This window comes from Bicyclus anynana, chromosome 2 (assembly GCF_947172395.1).
Source record: "Bicyclus anynana chromosome 2, ilBicAnyn1.1, whole genome shotgun sequence".
Lineage (NCBI taxonomy): Eukaryota > Metazoa > Arthropoda > Insecta > Lepidoptera > Nymphalidae > Bicyclus > Bicyclus anynana.
This window is the reverse complement of record NC_069084.1, coordinates 12,945,723-12,966,804: the sequence shown is the minus strand read 5'-3', so window position 1 is coordinate 12,966,804 and position 21,082 is coordinate 12,945,723. Positions and strand designations below refer to the sequence as shown.

Here is a 21,082-nt window from a genome sequence, read left to right as displayed (position 1 = left end):
TTTTCCTGTCTAAACTTCCTTAGGCGTATCAATTTCACGTTTTAGACGTTATCGTTATCGTATTATGTTACGTGCAAATCCGAGGGTAATGAGAAATATGAGAAAGCTGCGCGGAGTAAGTTATTATTTATTTTTTAAACGCAGTTTGCGATTCCATTTCTCGGGCAGTATCCAGTTCGCGGAGCGGTCGGCAAACAAGAAATATGTGAAACGCGAACGCTTGGGCGGGAACCTAGAGACGGAGGGAATCGCATTGTGTTCCCGACAGACGTTCAGAGATTCACCTCATAAATTACGTCTTGTAAAATTCACAAGGCGAATATTAAATAGTTACCTATCGGAACTTGAAAATATAGCTTTTTCTCCAATCGGAACTTAACGGAAAATAACGAAAATTAACGGTATCCCGCGGTTTCTCCTATTTGCTGGTGATATTTCTTCTTCTTCTTCGGCCTCGCCTTGTCCCATGTATCGCTTCTTAGTATCCATGGATATGGAAAGGCACTTTTTTACGATATGGTCATCCGGTCTTCGCATCACATGACCGTACCATCTCAGCCTGGCCTCTTGCTTTTTCAGCTATTTCTGTGACCTTGAGACTCCCTCTTATGTGTTCATTGAGTGTCCTCAACCTTGTCCTTGAGTGTGTCCTCCCGACCATCGCAACATACGCATTTCTGTTGTGTGAAGTTTCTGCTCATGGGGTTTTTAACGCCCATACTTTGCTGGTGATATTTATGTTATATAAAGCAGTCTACCGCCTCGTCTGTCTGTCCACGAAAACTACTGAAAGGTTTGGTTAACGTGAAACTACTGAATTTTATGTTGTTTTTACCAATAAATAAGAGTGGTTTATGATGAAGGTTATAATAGACGTATTTGTTAGGATTTTGTGTAAATTGGTTGAAATATGACATTGGCTGTTAGAAATGACGCAAAAAGACAAGCCTGGGTTATTTTATCGAAAACGTTGCCTAATCCCTGGGAAATGTAACAAAGACATGCGTGGTGGAATAGGTACTCCTCTTTTATAGATTTACTCTGTCTCGTCCCAAGGCAGAGACCTTAGAGAGTCGTTCTGTCTAGAAGCGTTGCATCTCTTCTGCTTCTGCCGTCGGGCCTCATCAGGCGGTACTTCTGCGGTCGCCCAAAACCGCAGAAGCATCGCCTGATGGGGCCTTAAACCGACGCCGCTGATGTCCCATTATGGAGCCTACGGCTTTTATACAATCAGAGAAAAAGAAGCAATATTTTTATTCTGCCGCTATTAGTCAATATTTGTTTTTCTCTCATTTTAAAATATGTCGTAGTCATAATAAATTAAATATCGTTAAAGTATTTATAGTGCTCAAACATAGAAACATAATCAGTTTCCTTTTTGCATTATAAGCTATAATTTCCGTAAAACGCTTAAACCGCCGAACAGATGAAGGTACGTGGGTTCCAAGCGAGAAGCTAAGAATTGGCTTTGTAGGATCCAGACTGCCTCCTTATATATACCTGCACCATATGCGTATCCGAGTGGAACCATTTGTGTTTCCAGTAACCCAGTGTTCAAAGTGCTGGCGATTTGGACATCTCATCAAGATGTGCCCTTCCAATAGAATTCGATGCCCGAAATGTGGAGAGAACCATGCAAACTGTGACCGCACCACATTTAAATGCTGTAACTGCGGTGGAAATCATATTTCGTTATCAAAAAGTTGCCCAGTCTACATGAAAGAGAAAAAAATCCGCCAACTGATGTCGGAGTTTAATTGCACATATCAGAAAGCAGGTTTACTATATGTCCCCCCCTCCCCCCCACCGCAATCTAAAAAATCGTATCAGAATAATATGGATTATCAAACCACGTCAATGCCATCTACATCAGAGACCAAGGAGGATAAGAAAACAACAGAAGAAAGAAAAACTACAACAGAAGAATGGACTACGAAGAGTGAAGAACATGACAAAAAGAAGAAGAATAAGAAGAAAAGGAGAAAGAGGAAAATATTCTTTACTATTGATAACCAGCAGCAGGAAATGGAATGGTCGGAGTCGGAATGTGAATCAGAGACTAGTAAAAATTCGAAAAAGAGAGATGAAAATATTGGTGAAAGAGGAGATGATAAAGAAGAGGAAACTATACCCGAGTTTCAAGTTTACCTAATGTATTTACTTGAAAAACTCAAGACAGTATTATTTAGTAAGACAGATGAATCCTGGATGGACAAGATAAAGAGAGGTTTTAAATATTTTATGCAGTGGGTGAAATTTGTATTTCATGACATTATTACAAAGATTCCAGTGATTAAGAGTGTAGTTAATTTGTTAATTTAATGTTATGGATCAATACGCCCAAAAACATATTAATTTAAACTTAGTACAGTGGAATGCCCGCAGTATACGTCCAAAATTACAAGCATTCGAGCAGTTGTTAATCCAAGAAAAGATTCATGTTGCAGCGTTATGTGAAACCTGGCTCGATATTGAAAGGTGTATCAAGGTTAGAGATTACAACATATTTCGCTGCGATAGGGACGAATCGTTTGGCGGAGTGGCTATACTAACTCACAAATCTTTACAGTCATACATGTGTAGAGTAGAACATCCCAACCCTGGAATAGAAATAATACACGTAAAAATAAGTAATTGTGACATAATTCGTAATGTCATTTGTGTGTACTGCCCATCCAATATTAGAACTACGAAAGCTGATTGGGATAGAATTTTCTCCATCAATATGACCAATACTATTATACTTGGGGACTTTAATGCACACCACTCTTTGTGGTCAAGTAAATCTGATCATAGAGGTGCCCAACTTCTTGATGCAATAAGCGATAGTAGTTTTATTGTACTAAACGATGGTTCCACTACTCGTTTTCAACTTGTTGATGGTCAATTACGCGAGACTTCGCCAGATATTACATTAATCTCTCCTGACATTGCACTAAGGATAAGATGGCTGGTATTAAATGAATCGCTAGGTAGCGATCATTTTGTAATTAGAATAAACACGTCTTACATCTCTAATTTTAAAATAGAGAAGAAACGAAATTTTAAATTGGCCAAGTGGGAAAGTTATCACTCAGACCTTGATAACTTATTTAAAGACTTAGTTTTCCCAGAAGATCCTCAGATGGCATATAATTTATTTATTAATAATATTAACAAAGCAGCTGAACTACATATCCCTTATATTAAATATTGTTTAAATCCACAAAGTAATTTTAAACCCAGAGAATATTGGAATCCTGAACTGTCTCAATCAGTTGCCAAAAGAAGATTAGCATTAGGTAAATTTAGACGTAATCCAACGCCTACAAATTTAAAGGACTTAGAATGTGCTGTTGCAGAGACACAGAGAAATATTAGGCGTGAACAATATAAATCGTATCAAAAATTTTGCTCATCAATTAATGAAGTAACATCGACAAACGATATGTGGCATCGTATGCGTTGGCTGAAAGGTCATAAAGTCCCTCGCCATCACGTAGATGCTGATAAATCTAACGCTCTTTTACATAGTTTGTGTCCGGATTACGTTTCTCCTCGTAAACCATTATTTACAAACGACAACACTCTTTTAGAAACACCCATTACCATTCATGAACTGAATAAATCAATAAAAACAAAGGATACAGCTCCTGGATGTGACGATATTTCATATTCCATGATTTATAACATGCCATTAGTTGCTAAACAATGGTTGATTAATCTTTACAATTTATTTTTATCAACTAGTTTTGTACCATTGCAATGGCGGGAAATCAGTATTTTACCCATTCCGAAGCCAGGCCGAAATTTAGATAATTACTCGTCTTTAAGGCCGATATCCCTCATCTCTTGTGTTTGTAAAATCTTTCATTCTATAATTAATAAACGATTAGAATGGTTTATGGAAAGAAATAATGTATTTTCACATAATTCTGTAGGTTTTAGACATTGTCATTCCTGTTTCGATGGACTAGCTAAGCTAGTATCACAAATACAATTAGGATTTACAAAAAATGAAGTTACAGTAGGATGTTTTATCGACATAGATAACGCTTACAATAATGTTGATATAAGTACTCTTTTATGCAAGTTAGACAATTTAGGTGTAGGTATTAAAGTGTGTAATTATTTATGGGAATTTTTAAAAGACCGTAATTTGAAAATCAAAGCAAATCATTGTTCTACGTCGCGTAATACTGGCCGAGGCTTAGCTCAAGGAGACCCTTTATCACCTTTACTATTCAATATAGTGACATCTAATATATATAGTCAAATTACCAATTGCAATATTGAAGTATTACAGTACGCTGATGATTTTGCTTTATACTCTTCTAACAAAAAACTTAATGAATGTGTTCAACATGTCCAACACGCTTTGAATAAATTATATGTCTTATTAGCTGAGATAGGGTTAGAAATATCTGCATCCAAAAGTAATATATGCGTATTTAAAAAGGGAACAAATAGATCTCCAGCCATAATTAAAATTAATAGTCAAACTCTTAAAACAGAAACTAACGTAAAGTATTTAGGAATGTGGTTAGATCGATCATTAAGATGGACTAAACATATTGCAGAAATTAAAGAAAAGGCCTTGAAATTTCTTAATGTTTTTAAAGTATTAGCAGGGTCAGGTTGGGGAATACATCCTCGTCATTTACGACGCCTATATTTAGCCATTATTAGGAGCCGATTAGATTATGGTTGTTTCCTATATTCCGACAGCTGTAACTTTCATTTAAATAAATTAGACAGAGTACAAAACACGGCTATGCGAGTTATAGGTGGCTTCTTAAAAAGTACACCTATCCATGTTATGGAGACAGAGTTAAATTTACAGCCATTGAACATTCGTAGAATTTTCTTAGCAGGAAAATTTTTATTAAAATCCAAATCGTTGTCCAGTAAAGAGGACTTAATAAGTTGTTTACAGCTATTGTTATCTAGATCTACCCCTAATTTTTGGAAGAGAAGAAAGATTCCTTTACTCGCTTCGGTTCAAGGTGATTGGGTAGATACTTTACTACACACAAGTAATAAATTAGAAATGTATAGTATGGATTTGTGGGTTAGCCAAATAGATCTTAATGATGTTTTGTATTTTAATGTGGAGGATATTCACCAACCTAAAAATAAATATAATATTACACATCTATACGAAATCTGTATTAAGTATTTGGAGAGAAAGTACGATGATTTTTACCAAATTTACACAGATGGTTCTAAAAACACCATTAGTTCAGGTGCAGCATTCTTGGATCCACAACAAGGAGTTGAGGCAAAATTTCAAATTCAGTCTAATATTTCTATTATGCATGTAGAACTGTTAGCCATTGTTGAAGCATTGTCTTATATTTGTTCCATTAGTTTTGATAAGTTTGTAATTCTAACCGATTGTAAAAGTGCCCTTCAACATCTAGCTAGATGCACCTCGAATTTTCGAGGACTACCTGTAGCTTACGAAATTATTAAAGTCATTTTATACCTCAAATCTGTAAATAAATCTATTAAAATTCAGTGGATTCCATCACACATAGGTATTAGCGGGAATAGCAGGGCAGATCAATTGGCAGATCAAGCTACATATGATGGCGATTTAATGTATGTATCTCCTTGTTATTCTGACTGTGTAAGTTTGGTAAAGAACAAATGCAATGATATGTGGCATGAATACTTCGACTTGCGCTCAAAATATAAAGGTATATGGTTTCGTACCATCCAACAAGTACCAATTAGTAGCTGGATTAACAACTGCTCTCTTAACCGAAAGGACGTTGTTGATACCCTGCGACTCCGATCTGCACACATTCCAACTAACACGTTTGGTTTTCTGATGGGAAAAGTTCCGTCACCGAATTGCCCAGACTGTGACAGGCCAGAGGACATCTACCACGTGTTGTTGGAGTGTGTCAGAAACGAGGCAGTGCGACGGGAAGTACTGTTTAGATTTCCTGCACTAAGAGAGGTGGGCGGCTGTAATAGCGCACTGGCACATCCTCAATCAGAGGAGGCCAGGGCGCTGTTACAGCTTTATAGGAAAAGTTTAAGGTAATTAATTAAATTATTAGCATTGTTTCAAAGGCGGCCTTACGGAGCGGCATAGTCCAAAATGGACTCAGCTCCCTAAAATAAAGATAAAAAAAAAAAAAAAAAAAAAAAAAAAAAAAAAACGTGCTTCCGGAATAATTGTTTTTGCAAATAGAAAATGAAAATCGTTCAAAAAGAACATAACTGGTGTATCAAGATGGGTAATTTAATTTGTACTAGAAATGGTAAAATGTATTGCTATTTGCATTTTTGGATCTGGTTAGGTTGCAAATAATATAAATTCACGGACCCTACTTTATCTAGATACCGCACGTCGTTCATCCAAGCGTGCACAAATTATAGTGCATCGCACTTATTCGTCATGTTTCTCCTTTCAATTGGCCCTTGTTTTAATTTTTATCTAGGTATGATAAGACTTTTATTTGTAATTAGAAACAGATGATGGATCTGTACATAATGAGGTGTGATGTAAAAGTATGTAAAACCATTATTTACTCTGTTTTTTTTTTGTAAATATTTTTGACTTAATTACATGCTCATTATACAACCTAATTTACAGACCATAAAACATATTAATTAAACATTATAAGTTATAGTTCCACATAATATTTTCAGTCTAAAACAAAATACAGTGAAAACATGTTTTAAATGTACGGCAAAAATTTTAAAACAAATATTTAAACGTAACCGACTTTTCAGAAACCGTTCGCATTTGAAACAGCTATCAAAGCTCAGCGCTAGAGCTATGTGATCAACTAAAAGCTGAAGTTTATAAAGAGCGAAGACGTCTGAACAAGTAGCGATGTGCAAACGTGTCCGGTCGCCGGCGGTCACAAATCTTCCATTTCACTCGGGCTCAGCCTCCGCGCGCTGCGGAGAGGAAATAGCACGCTCCAAAGCACGCGGCTGCGTACGGCTACTCCCGAAATAGTCCCCCCGCGCCGGGTGCCGGCCCATCGACGTGCTTTTAGTGTGCTGCGCGCATGCGACACGCCCGCACCCTTCTGCGCTCCTGGTAGCTCGCCTCCGAACTCGCGAATAACCAAAATAAGTCAAATAAATTAAAACAAATGGTCGCTATATTAGCCAACCCGAAATGGAGCGAGGACCTCACCATCCAGATGATCATTGAATACGAAAAACGGGAATACTTGTGGAACCCCGTCTCGGAGAACTACAAGAACAAGAAAATACGCGAACAGGGATACGTCGATATACTGAAAACTCTCAATTTAGTTGACATCACGGTCAAGGAGCTAAAAAATAAGATAAAGAACATACGTTCGTCCTACAGCGTTGAGTTAAAGAAAATTCGCGCGGCAAGGAAGGCTGGCGCGCATGCGTACCGGCCGAGCGTCACGTGGTTCGAGCACGCAGACAGGTTTCTGCGAGCGATTGTCACTCCCAGCTCCGTAAGTGCCTTTGTTTATGTTATTTTAAACTATCGCTCAGGCATTCTAAATTAAAAAGTATTTCCTTTGTTTTAGATTGACAACAGTTTGCTCGAAATAGCGATGAGCGACGACAGCGACGCTGTGCAGGATTTGAGCGAGCGAAAATCGCCGGAAAAGAAAAGCCCGCGCAAACGACGCAGCTCGACGCGGTCGTCAACACCGTACGTATTAAACACGCCGTCCCCGCGTCCGAGCACGCCCTTCGGGCTCAATCAAACTTCGTCCCCATTCGGGATCCTCCCGACATCGACGGCCGCTCCGTTTCTTAATCCCCCCGTCGGTATAGCAACGCCGCTAACAACCTCGCTCGCAACCATTTATCCGGCGCCGATAAAACAAAAAAAGAGCAACTTCGACGATCGCAGCGACCTGTCGGAAACTCCGCAGGACTTGAGTCAGCATTCGGAGAACGGGAACGAGAATGAATTCGAAATGTTTGGAAAATTGATTGCGAGCCAGCTCCGTAAACTACCGCTGAGTTTGGCACTGGATACGCAATTGAAGATCCAGACGCTTGTGAATGCGGCGAGAATACAAGCGGTGTATCAACAGTACAGCTATGCGGGCCCGTCGCAGGAAGCCTTGTCGGTTCAGGCACTCTCCAACGGTATACTAGCAAGCATGGCCTCCCAAAGCCCGTACACTTCGCGATCAGTAATGGATTTAAGAAACGATTCACCGGACGAGTTGAATTTAAAAACCGAATATAATCTAGAATTAGAAGACTAAAATGAATGTTGTGGCTCAACTCAATTATTCAAATAATCGGCGCTAATTCTGTCGAAACTAAAATAAATTGACAGGTCTAAATGTAGTGCAATCGGTTTCACAATATTCCCCGTGGAAGAGGATAGCATTACTTTCGCTCCAGTCAATTTAGATTAGTTATTTATGTACCACAGAATATGCACCAACACAGAGTTGTTGTATCTGTACATTTTTGTTAAACAATTTGCGAACCTGACTTATCGTTACCCAAATTGCATGTCTTATAACAAAAAGCGTTTGAGATACAGCTTTACTTTCAACATAACAAGGTCATATAATAATTCTCATTAATAAATGACACTTAACATGTCAATTTCAAAGTAAGAATATATCAATTTACTACACAGAAGTAAGTACTATATTGAACCGTTTTTCTTCTCCGTGCCAAATTATAGAAAATTATTGTTCATGTTATATTATAGCGTACTTAAACATAAAGCTTTACAATATATCTGTAAAACATAAGTAAAACCTAAAAAGTATGTTATTTAGATACAACAACTCTTGACAAAATTATTGATATCGTATTCATTAGTAAAGAAAATTTCAACTGTTCAAAGAAATAACAGGGACGAACTTCGTCTATACTTCGATTCATATTCGAGTCGGGCCGTATGATAAGGAGAACAATATTTATTCACGTCACACGTTTCCATAGCAACCTTGCATTCGGCTCGGTATTGTGTTTATCATTTCTAACATTTGCTAATCTTTTAACAAGTGGTGTGTCATCATCATCCAAAGTTTATTCAGAATCAGGAGTAATTTCTCTTTGCTCAGATTGTAAATCTATGCCACTGTTGATCAAATCAAAATTTAAACCCGTTTTGTTTTGGAACGTCAAATGTAAAATGTTTGGTTTTAATCTATTTGTTGTTCTAGACTGTTGCTCTTTTATATTCATACTGCACTTGTAACGAATCGAAAACGACAAGTGTCGTTACTTGACAACTGTCATAGAATATGCTTAACGAATAGAATAGCAAATGTTGGAAATGACACAGCACGGAAAATGTTTGAAAACCTGTTGAAATTTTCCTTGTACGCATTGTATTCTCATGTTTTAGATGTTTATATTATAAATGTGATAGATGTTTAAAAAAAAGACCGCGAATTTTATACACATTTAGCCAGTGATTATATTATGAAAATGCCAAAGTACAAATTAATATTCGAATATAATATACAATGGATTATAATCAGAAGAGATAGAGTTTTCTAGTCTGTAAGTGAGTTTAAGTTAGATTTCAACGTTTGGCTGTGTTTAGGTTACTTTGTTTTGTTAAAATTATTGGGTTTATTTTTATCCAAGACCCGAGAACATATTATTTTCAATTTTGAATCTTTGTAGTTTGGTATGTGTCTCGACTGAGAAAAAATATTGAATAAAAAAATTTAGTTATTATACAATTTTGTAAATCATTAAATATTCAACTTGAACAATTTTGAGACTTGAATTATGTTTCAGAAAGGGTAAATTTTAAATGTCTGTATATTAGAAGTATAATACGAATTTATTTTCAGTGTGATAGATGTAATGTTTTATGTCATTAATAGATGTGAATATGTGATTACCAGACAGAAAAAAAATGAAAAAAATACCTCATTATAGGATAGTATAGATTTGATATTAGTGCGGAGTATATTTTACCTGTTATTCGATGTGCCACAGTTATATAAATGGTATGTGATTTATTAAAATACAAGAATTTTATAAACCTCCTCTTATTGTTTTATTTGGCTTATCTAATGTTTATTCATTAACTATATTTATTATTTAGCAATATTTCGTAAAAACCTGCAATTAAAAAAATATTTAGCAATATTTCGTAAAAAAATTACATTATATTTGTCAGGTTTTTACGAAATACCAAGTCCACATAATATCTCTTGAAGACAACGATGAGTGACGAACGTTGACGCTATTATAGTGAGGTTTTAGCGTTAACACCGCGGGCACCACTTTGTCAGGAATTCACCAATTTTATGTATATTACATCTAGACTTACATCACGAATGACAAGAACTAACAACCATACTATCTTCCTTGCCTTATCCCATTTAAATAGGATCAGATAACAATTACGTCATTCTCTTCTATTCGTTCCTGTCATACGTTAAATCATCATCTACGAGTATTCCTTTTACAACATACTTATCCTCTTTCGACTTGCGCACATTGCAGCTTTTCTTTAACCTTGCTCTTGTCCTGTGTCTTCCCACTTGTAATTTTAAAATTCTTCTGGTAAAATTACCTTAATTTAATAATTGATATCTCCGCATCACATCATATATTCCAAGTTAACCTTTTACTCCTCAACTTTTCGATCACTAACGCTATTTTCAGCCTTAACCTCATATTATGATACTCATTCCTTATTTTATCCATCCTAGTCCTTATACGCATTTTATTCGCATATATTTCTCTACTTTATCCGTCCTTTTTACTGCCCAACATTCTGACCAATCCAGCATTTCTGAAACCAACAACTATATATTTCTAAAGAAGTTTATATACTTTTTTGAGTTGCTCATGCGGTCGTCGTTTCGGCATCTCTCCAGTCAGCAGGTACTTTATTTAACTTTTAATGTCCTATTCTACTTGCAGCTGTCGGAACCGTAAACTGAAATCGTTCAGAGGCGTAAGACAATAAAATCGCTTGAGAGCCGTTTCTGTCCGTTATAACCTTATTCTTAAACGCTATAACCTTAATGCTAGTATATTATAACAAATCAAATGTATAAAAAGCTCGTGACACGCTCTTAGTTCCTCCAATTTTAATGAAATTTGCTAGTTGTATGAGTAGATCTTAAGGTACTTTTCATCTTCCTACCCTCAATTAATAGTGACGAAATGGTGTACCAAAATTTTGTTATTTTATTGTTCATCCGTTCTGGTTAGAAGGGGGGGGGGGGGGGGATCTGTTGGATTTGCATATACTAGTTTCTTGCTGAAAGCGCCGCATCGTATATTTGCATATACTGGGTTTTATGTCGCTAACTAAATCGAGCTTACGTGATTTCGAATCAGTGTAAGTAATTCTAAAAACCACCACGGTATTAAGTTTAAAATTATTTTTACACAAAAAAAAAATTATATTCTAAACGTTACATATACGGTATACCATTTAAAATCATTATTAGTAAAAATAAAATCCACAGAGAAAATGAAGAGTAAAAAGAATTTCGAAATCAAGGCTTCAGGATTCACTCGCCAATGAATTTACTGAACCTTTAAAACTCGAATCACGTTTGTTCCCGGATGTAGAAGAAAACGATGTTATTGATTCTTGATCAAGCTCGTGTCGGAAACCGAGGGGGCTTGGTCAGGCGTGCAAGGTTACCGCCTGGAGCTGAATATACTTCATGTCTTTTTTTTGTAGCCTGTCTAACAGATAATGATATTTTATATCCATAGAATTCGAAAACAATGCTGTAATTACTGATTAGTATATCTGTTATAGTTTGTCTACTTTCGGAAGTCTGTAAATCGAAAACATTAGATGTTTTCCCCTAATTAAATTTTTTTATCAAGATTAGTTAAAAGCTTTATCCGTTACCGCGACTTACAAGTTGCAACATTTGCCAACGAATTTATTAATTTTTAAACACAATGTAAGATTATTTTTTTTTATATTCAAAAGTATATTTTCGTGAATTAATGTTTTAGTGTTTAGTAGTTTTTTGGAATTTCAATATATTATGATTATTTTATTAAACAATAGACAATTATTTACACCAACTAAAACAATAACACTTACCTTACTAAATTAACTAGCTATACCTATTATAAAGATGAAATAAAAGGAAATATAAAATTATATCTACAAACTTAGGCGTCGTAGAATTCATTTGTAATGTGCCCAGAAGGCTGGCAGTAATGCAACTTTGTATAGCAATACTAATTCTTTGACCAAAATATAGACCAGCCTTAGTTATAGGTTAGTAGTTTATTTTAATAATTATTATATTTAATGTCATAGTCGTCTAGAATATTAATACATTGGAGTACGATCCAACATTTCTTGGCAGACCATACACTATTTTATGGTTTTGCACGAATGATAAACGCAAATGATCGCGATGATACGTTCTAGTTTCGTGCGGCACTTCTTCCATGACGAAATGACGGTATGAAATAAACAATGCATGGAATGGAATTCGCAAAATACATAATACACTGATACGAATTGATATTAGAAACCAAAACTTTGAAACATTACATGAGTAATCTTATGTATCATCTCAAAATGGGGACAAATGTAGAAAACGTATTTCTTAATAACGTTATCGCATATTATAGTATTTATTTAATTTGGTCGTAGGTATGATATATTTATGTAAAATACAGATTACTTGAAAAACATAATACTTAGATGTAAGTAATAAAAAATGGCGAATCTAATTGCTGAATTTTAAATTCTATAATCGAAACCCATGAGTTAAAAAAAGTGTTTAGTGTATTGCAGAGTTTACTGGCGGCTCCGAAAAAGGGCAAAAATGTAGTCCATGTAAATATCCATCATATCACACGCTAAAAAAGGTGGATTCATTGAAATTACACAATTTGTTAAAAAAAATGCTAAACCACTACACAGCGGTCTTATTAAATTTTTATACCGCCCGTAGCTGGAATAAAATTCGTTCGCTCGGGGCTTAACTTAAGCTCTTGCATGTACGGGACGTGTCAAAGCGGGTGTTTGGTGTGAGCGAGAGGGCGTCACAGGTGCGAAAAGGATGAAGTGATTACTGCGGGACTTCGCCAACGGGCCTGCTGTGGTGGCCGACGGCTTACATAGCTTACGACCGCGTCCTGGATACAGTGACCGAACATGCTTGATACTAGAATTGTTGACGGTAACTAAATAGAAATTGCGTATCTCAAATAATAATTTATGTGAATAAACGTATAGTCAAAACAATATTGAAAGCGACAAAATGTAACTCGAAGTTAAGTATTCTGTATACAGTATTGTGTCACACTAAGCCTAAAATACTGCAAACCTGTATTGCCAAGAAGGAGAAATGCAAGTACATGTGGTATCTGCACTCGTTCATCGTCTAGGTGGCTACATTTTGCTATTAGTAAATTGCAGCTTACAGTGCTGCCTGTTGTTCTTGTTATTTAAGCTCTAAATGATTGCACTGGCCCACTACTTCACACCGGCTCTTTATAATAATTGCCGATGCGCGGTCCGTGGCACCGATAAGGGATTACACCCCTGCACCCCATTCGAGGGTGGTGTAAATCCACCCGCTTCCCGTCAGTTCCAGCTTTTTCTAGTGAACTTTTTGCAACAGTGAGTGTTTATTGAATTATGAACTAATATGTACGGCATTTCACTTTGTAGGTTTGAAAATATTACTTATTTTATTATTGAAAGATCGACCATTTTTATACATTAATGGGCCCAAATTTAATAAATAAACCGGTACAATGTCCAAATTAGTATCATTTCATAAATAATAATATCAGTTTTAGCCATCCATTCATTTCAGTTTTATTGAAAGTTGCTAAATCAAGATATGGGCAATTATCTATGTTATAAAATGTACGATTTCAAAAACACACACATTTCCAAAAAATATTAGCAACTATCAATTCTAATTATTTTTGGTGATTTTGATTTATTATTAAATGAAGAATTTTCCGTCATTTATTTTTTGTGTAATGTGCTGGGCCCTTAATGGTCGGTCTCCTTTCATTAAATCTTCCATAATATTTGAATACCATTTAGTAATCACTGCAAAAATATATGAAAAATTCAATAGCTACAACTTCATGTTTAACCTTATCCAGTGATGTGTCAATAAAACCTGTAAAATCTGCAATTTGTTAGTTTGTTAAATACATTTTTATAAATTTAACATGTGCATAAACAAAATGTTAATGTTACTAAAATTGAAATGAATGGGTATATTTTTGTTTTTCAGTCGGTGAAAATCCCTTACTCTGACACAGGCAAAATTTTTCCCTTGTTTACGTCAGGTTTGCTTAATCTGCAAAACCAAAGAGTTCGTGACGGGGATTATATTTTTCGGCTTATGTATTTTGCGCCCTTTGAAACTTGACTTACTCGTATATAAGTGTCTGCGTGAGGTTTAACATGAACAATGATTTCTTTTGTTTTATTTGTCTTTAGGATGTTATTCAATGTAATAAATGTATATTCCTTCTTCTATGGAAGTGAAAATATCGCACATGTAAGAATATTTACTTTAATGTTTAAATGCACGTGAGGTATTTGGTATAAAATACGAAATGATTATTATTTACCCCTTTTAACACATCTACGGCGCTCAAGCCTTATACTATAATGTATTCTGTGTCCATACCGATTACCTTCTTAACTTATAAGAAAATGCTAATTGTTAAATAAACACACACTCAACCTATTTATTAAATTACTTTAAAAATAGTATACTCTAGTTATGCTTGAGTATTACATAGGTAAGTATACAATGTAAATAGAGGTTTTTAATGTTATCGTGTTGCTATACGAAATTGTAAACGTTGACGATATATATTAGATGAAAATTCAAAGAAAGGAACGAGCTTAAAAGGTTTTCTATGAATCTTAATTTGCATTCAAAACACTCTGCGAGCAATAAAGCAGCCATTCTTCAATCGAGCTGCCCTACAGTCGCAGGCCGATAGAGCCATAACGAAATACAAAGCGTAGCGCGGCGCGGCGCCCGGACAGAAACCAGTCCGAGCAAATTAAATATGTAGGAGGCGAGCGCTCGCACCCACGCTATCAGGGATGTACAGCACCTTATATTTCAGGTCCTAAGTGAAATTATTTAATATAGCCAACGCCTCGCAATTTTGCCCGCGTAGTTCTCGTTTCCGTGAGAATATGGGACAAAATAACGTGGCTCTCTAAAGGTTTGAATGGTAAGAATTTTCAAAATTGGTTTAGTAGATCCAGAGATTACCTACCTGCAATACCACAAACGGCTTAACCTAATAGTTTATTATTTAAAACGAAGAAGTGACTATACAATTTAACACCAATTCTGTTGGTTGTGACCTATGCAAAGTTGTAAGTACTTTATCCATCTGATCTGAAGTCTATATTCAATAATATTGAATTCGAATACAGATATGGTGTGTCGATTCGACAGATACGCTTGTTATACAAGTGAACTGTAAGATTTAAGTGTAGTACTGTCCAATTTCAATAAATTTATTTTATTTTGTTCAAGTGTAAGTAAAATATATTTACAAATTAAATATTCATAGTTATGTAGCAACCCTACGTTGGAAACGAGCGCGGCGAGTGTGCCGTCATTAGAGGCGGCGTTAGCGACCCGCCGCCAGGCCAGACATTTTTTATGCAACCCACAAGCCGGCTTTTTTCAACAGCATATTGCGGCGAACTAACGCACATTGGGATCGCTCTAATGATACCTACCTCCTCGTCTTATGACGATGATGTACCATTGATTTCTTTTTAATATAAGGTTTTTTCAACCTTATTACTTCGTTTTTAACTGTGATAAAATGTATTAGGTATGACGAGAAAATAAATCATCAGTTTAGATTTTGTATCTAAGTGCATTTATACATTTAGGCATGACAATGAAGATACAATAAGTGGTATTGTTATATATTAATGTAAAAAGAAGTCATAACTTAATATAAAAATTTTGTACCTATATGAATATATGTCTGGTTAACAAAATTATTCTTTAAGTGAAACTTGGTCGTCTACGATTTTACGATACATATTCGACTTTTTTGAATTTTAAAGGTCTAATTTATTAATAGCTTATTAGGGGTTTAGTTTTTCAGGTTGACGCGCAAACTTAGTGTAAGCAATGCTTTATTGCTAACAGGTCTGACTAAAGTCTAAAAGCGCATCTTTAAAAATATTCCAAATGAAATATTGTTATTTAAAAATAAAGGTCTATAATTTGCACATAATACGTACTCGTAATTAGAACTATGTTTTACATAATATAATTAAGATTCATGTTAAACAGTTTACTACATTTATAATAAGTAATGTCTATTACTATCTAATATACTACGGTATATTTCATATTTTTGAATTAAATATTAAAACCGTAAGTATCAAAACTCCTCGAATACTGTACGCGGCAGCCCATTAAAGCGCTCGGTGACAAGGTGACGTGCTCACCGCGGGGGCGCGATAACGCGGCCCGTATCCTGTCGTGATGCTCGCCTCGCTCGATATTACGTATAAAGGGGGTAACACACAGTTGGAAATGCCCTGCGGGGTGACATTGGTCGAAGGTCTTTAGATGTCTGTAAGTACATCGCTTATAGTGTCAGTTTCTACATAAATAAAGGTCAAATCCTCAGTTTAAATAGTTTTATACTGATCAACAAATATATGACAAGTGATGATCATAGCTAGTTTTCTTGTGATAAATTAATCTTAATGTAATCACTGTCACTCTTTTTTACATTACAAGGTTACAGTAAAGATTTAAGTGCTCGTAATAATGATAGTTTTACACGAAAACATAGATGCGTTAAAGATATAACGTTTATTGTTTTGTAACAATTGAAGATTTTTTTTTAAATTAAATGATACATGTATCTGTTATCTGAGATTGAGTACCTACTCATAGAAAACTACCAATCGAATGCTTTCTTTGTTTCAGGTAAACCTCTACACTGTTAAGCAATTGGGATGTAGGATTTATTCGTATGTATGAATAGATTGTAATTTATTAGAAAACCAAGTAAATTTAGAGCATCACCCAACTGTACTGACATATTGTAATGTAACAGGTATAATATTTTTAGCCCTAAATACTGTATTGGTTTTGAGACCTTTGGAATAAGTGCCTCTTGACTTACTAGTTAAGGTAAGGTTCTCTAGGTGCGATAAATACTTGTCGTTACTATTTTACACACCATATTATCGATTTTTTCCTACCTGATATCCGAAAACGGCAATGAAATCCCTAATACTCTACCTAATAATCTCTACTAGTAACATTAAGCCAACTAATGTATTACGTACGTGCGTGAATGCTAAAGAAATAAATAAACAATATTTAAGAATTAATTTATTTTGCATTAATTGCGCTTTTAATAGATGTGCTGACTGTAGTACTGATTAAGTGGTTGTGGAGAATTCATTGTCAATTTATTTTTATATTTGAGCCCCATAAAATTGAACAAAGAATTCGTTAACAAAGGGTTGCCCTATCGCGAAATAGCGATCTTAACCTGGAAAAAAATTGATTAGGTGGAAACAAATTAAAAAGCAACTCACTCGAATGCACGTTCATTTCATTTATTTTACTATACTACAAGCTATAAACCAGTTGTGATCACAATAAAATAATTGGGAAATAAAGCAAATAATTTATATTCATAATTTATTAGATTTTTATTCAAAAATACTTTACACAGTCTATAGATAGTGGTATATATTTTACTACTTAATATATATATTTGTAATTAATATTAATCTTGTTGATTTAAAAAATTACTTATTAGATGAAAAAAAAATGGTCAATGCTCACGAGCGCGTCGGTCGCAGTATACGGCCGGTCGTTGAGCACGCGACGAAACGGGCCGACAGATCCCATGTCACGCCGCGCCCGCCACCGCGCCGCCCGCCCGATTGCGGCCCGATGCCGCTAGGGTTGTGCATGACTTAATATTAATATTAAATATTTTTTTACAAACTATAGGTCTTTTATAATCATATCCATCCAATTTCATGACGTAAATAACTAAATACATAAATAATTGTAAATTATAAATTGAAACGCATTTTTGAAATGAATAGAATCTGATATTCACGTTGTAGATACACAATATATAGACGGTGGAGATTAGAGACGCTGGAAGGTCATCCCAGTTTTTGGTAGAGGCAAGGAATCCTTTAGTTATCAACCAAAGAATATTCCAAATGTAAATAAATATGCTCAATAAACACACGGGGGTAAAACCTCTCATCAATCTACTCCTTATACGAAGGATTTGGAGATTAAACACACCACGCTATTTTAACGAGGGTTGCAGACTAAGGTAATAATAAACACCAAAATAATAATTCCCATTAATTCCTTTTAATATAAAAAGAATAGGCAACCCTAGAGGGCTTCACGTTTTTTAATGTCTGTAGAGACCGGCTCACACACGCGGGACGGGTCGCTTCTGGACGGTAGAGATTTTATATCATTTATTATTTATTTGCGGACCGACAGAATGCGGCGCGCCCTCCGTTAGAGCGCGGAGGAAAAAGGCGATTACGCGAGAAATATATTCCGCTATTTGCCTCATTTGACTTTGAAGAAGGAAATCAGGCGCGACGGACGTAGCTCAAACCACATGCAAAGATGTCCTGTGCTCTAATTACAGGACATGTTATGATCTACTGGTAACTTTTTGTTTGTCTGTTTAGGCTATTCTTTGGAACGGCTGGTCCGATTTTAATGGGACAGGAAGATGGAGTAGGCTATTACGCAACATATAGGCTAATATTTATCCCGAAAAAATCCTCGGAGGGGTTTGTGAAAAACTGAATTTCGCGGGAACAAAGTCTGACGTCGGTTAATCTATATTAATATTGTAAAGAGGTAAAAAGTGGTGTTGTAGGAGATAATCTCTGGATCTACTGAACCGATTTTGAAAATTCTTGTGCCACTAGAAAGCCACGTTATTTTTGAGTATACTTTATCGTCGTATTCTCACGAGGAAGGGAACTACGCGGTTAGTTGAAAAAGAATGGCGATTTATTTATATTTATTTAGCGTGGCGCGTAAAGTGAATAAAATCTACACTCGTAATTATTATCATTCAGCTATTCTCGGCGAAGACAATATATTATGTAGATATGTATCTATTCTATACTTATGTATTAACATGACTAAATATAGCTCTTCCTTATTATATTCAACGTTTCGTATGTTCGATAGATAAGGCGTTTGCTTGATACGTATGTATGTCGTTGTGTCATCACATCAACAAAGTACAGTTCCGTGTTCGATTCTGCTACCAGGAGAACATAGACATTACGAAGTACATTGCAAACGACGAGTAATGACGTAAGGCGTTAGGTGTAACCATTAACCTCTGTCTGATAATATGAAGCCGACGTAAAGATTTATGGAATAGCCTGGGATATAGCTTGGTGAATAACATTCGCATTGCTCAAAGTATAGTTCAAGAAAAGCACCAACAAACCTTTTTTATACTATAACAAACTAGAACTACCGTATTAACAAATATCCTAAGCGATCGATGAAAATTAAAGATGGCTGGCTTTACAGCATGAAGAAATATACCAGAAATCCTGCATACCAATAGAGTGGCGAGTGAAACTCTGCGTGATTCCCGTTCCTGTGTAAATTATAAAGTATGTGTTACTCGCTGATAATGTGGCTTTTCATTGGATAAAGAACGTTTAAAATTGGTTTAGCGGTCTAGACGCGAAAGCGTTAACAAACAAATAATATCATATATAATTTTTATATTAGGCGTTGCGATACATAATAAAGCTTAGTTTGAGAAGTAGGTATTCTTTGAAAAAAAAAAACAGATACCCTCGAGGCTAAAAAACATTTGCCTAAAAAGTTGTATAGCTCCAACGAAAACAAGAAAGAATTTCCCAAAGGCCTTGGGCGATTAGCGAGTTGGCGACACTTGCTTGTAAACTTTATAGGTATTATATGTACCTTCCTATCTACTATGTTTAAGTGCGAACGTTTAACTTAGATATAGACGGTCGAGTAACAGTAAATATTATACATATATATTATATAATATTTACTGTGGCCGAGTGGTGCAGTGGTTAGTGACTCTACCTTCTGCGTCCAAAGTGGTGGCTTTGATTCTCTTCTTCTGTAAGTGCCTTCTCTTCTATGGGGGCTGGTGACCATTACGGGTCTCCTAACTTTAGAGGCGTCTTAGAACTACCTTGTGCTCTCAACATAGTACTTGTACTGGTAACTCTTGCGGTTTTTGAGCTAGGAAGTGTAACGACTGCCCAGTAGGCATAAAATGCGACCCATGACATTATCTTGTGAGACAAAATGACATTATTGTCGAGCAATAATGCTGAATCAGTTATATCGTTCTTTCTTTCGTTGCGATAGGACGAAAGATAGAAAATGTATTTTTCTTTTAACAAGTTATGTCGTGGTGCGCATCTCATACCGACAGCAGGCCTTCAGTTTTCTCGAATCTTTCCTTGTATGATTAGATACGCTGCAAGTTCCTATACTTATTCTGACACATGATGTGTCCTAGATTTTGAAGTTACCTACAATTTATTAAAGTTATAACTTCCACCTTCTTTCTGGATTATTTTCGAGTCAACATCGAATTAATTAAAAAATACTCCACACTCGATACTCGACTGCGTAAAAGTAATGTCGAATTGATTTCGATAATAATAATCGGTAATCGCTCGGCCCGCGATTTCAGCCGCGTCTTTTCCGTGCTTAAAGGAAAGATAAAAAGTATTATTTTTAATAGTAGTAAAAGAATTTTTAAAATCACTAAGTTTATGCGTGAAAGCGTAACAAACAAACCAACTCATTTTCGCATTTCTATACATTTATACCAATATTAGAGGTATTTGTGGTTTTGTACCATTATGGGTCTCCTAACTTTAGAGGCGTCTTGGAACTACCTTGTGCTCTTACCATACTTATGCTGGTAACTCTTTAAGGTTATAAGGAGGTTTTTTAACATACGACTCATGACATTATCTTGTGAGACAAAATGAATTATTGTCGAGCAATAACGCCGAACCGGATACATCGTTCTCTCTTTCCTTGCGATAGGACGAAAGAGAGAAAATGTATTTTTCTTTTAACAAGCCATCCTTTCT

At 35.6% G+C, this 21,082-nt stretch overlaps 2 protein-coding genes across 9 annotated transcripts in view; both read left to right on the top strand.

The window, feature by feature from the left end:
• The window catches only part of LOC112045273 (nucleolar protein 4), a 180,199-nt gene that overhangs the window by 48,635 nt on the left and 110,482 nt on the right, over nt 1–21,082 (top strand). The window lies entirely within an intron of this gene.
• On the top strand, nt 7,009–9,974 carry LOC112045288 (uncharacterized). Its single transcript, XM_024081408.2, has 2 exons — nt 7,009–7,442; nt 7,518–9,974. Exons 1-2 carry the CDS (start codon nt 7,101–7,103, stop codon nt 8,211–8,213), a joined length of 1,038 nt encoding a protein of 345 aa, XP_023937176.2. The 5' UTR covers nt 7,009–7,100; the 3' UTR covers nt 8,214–9,974.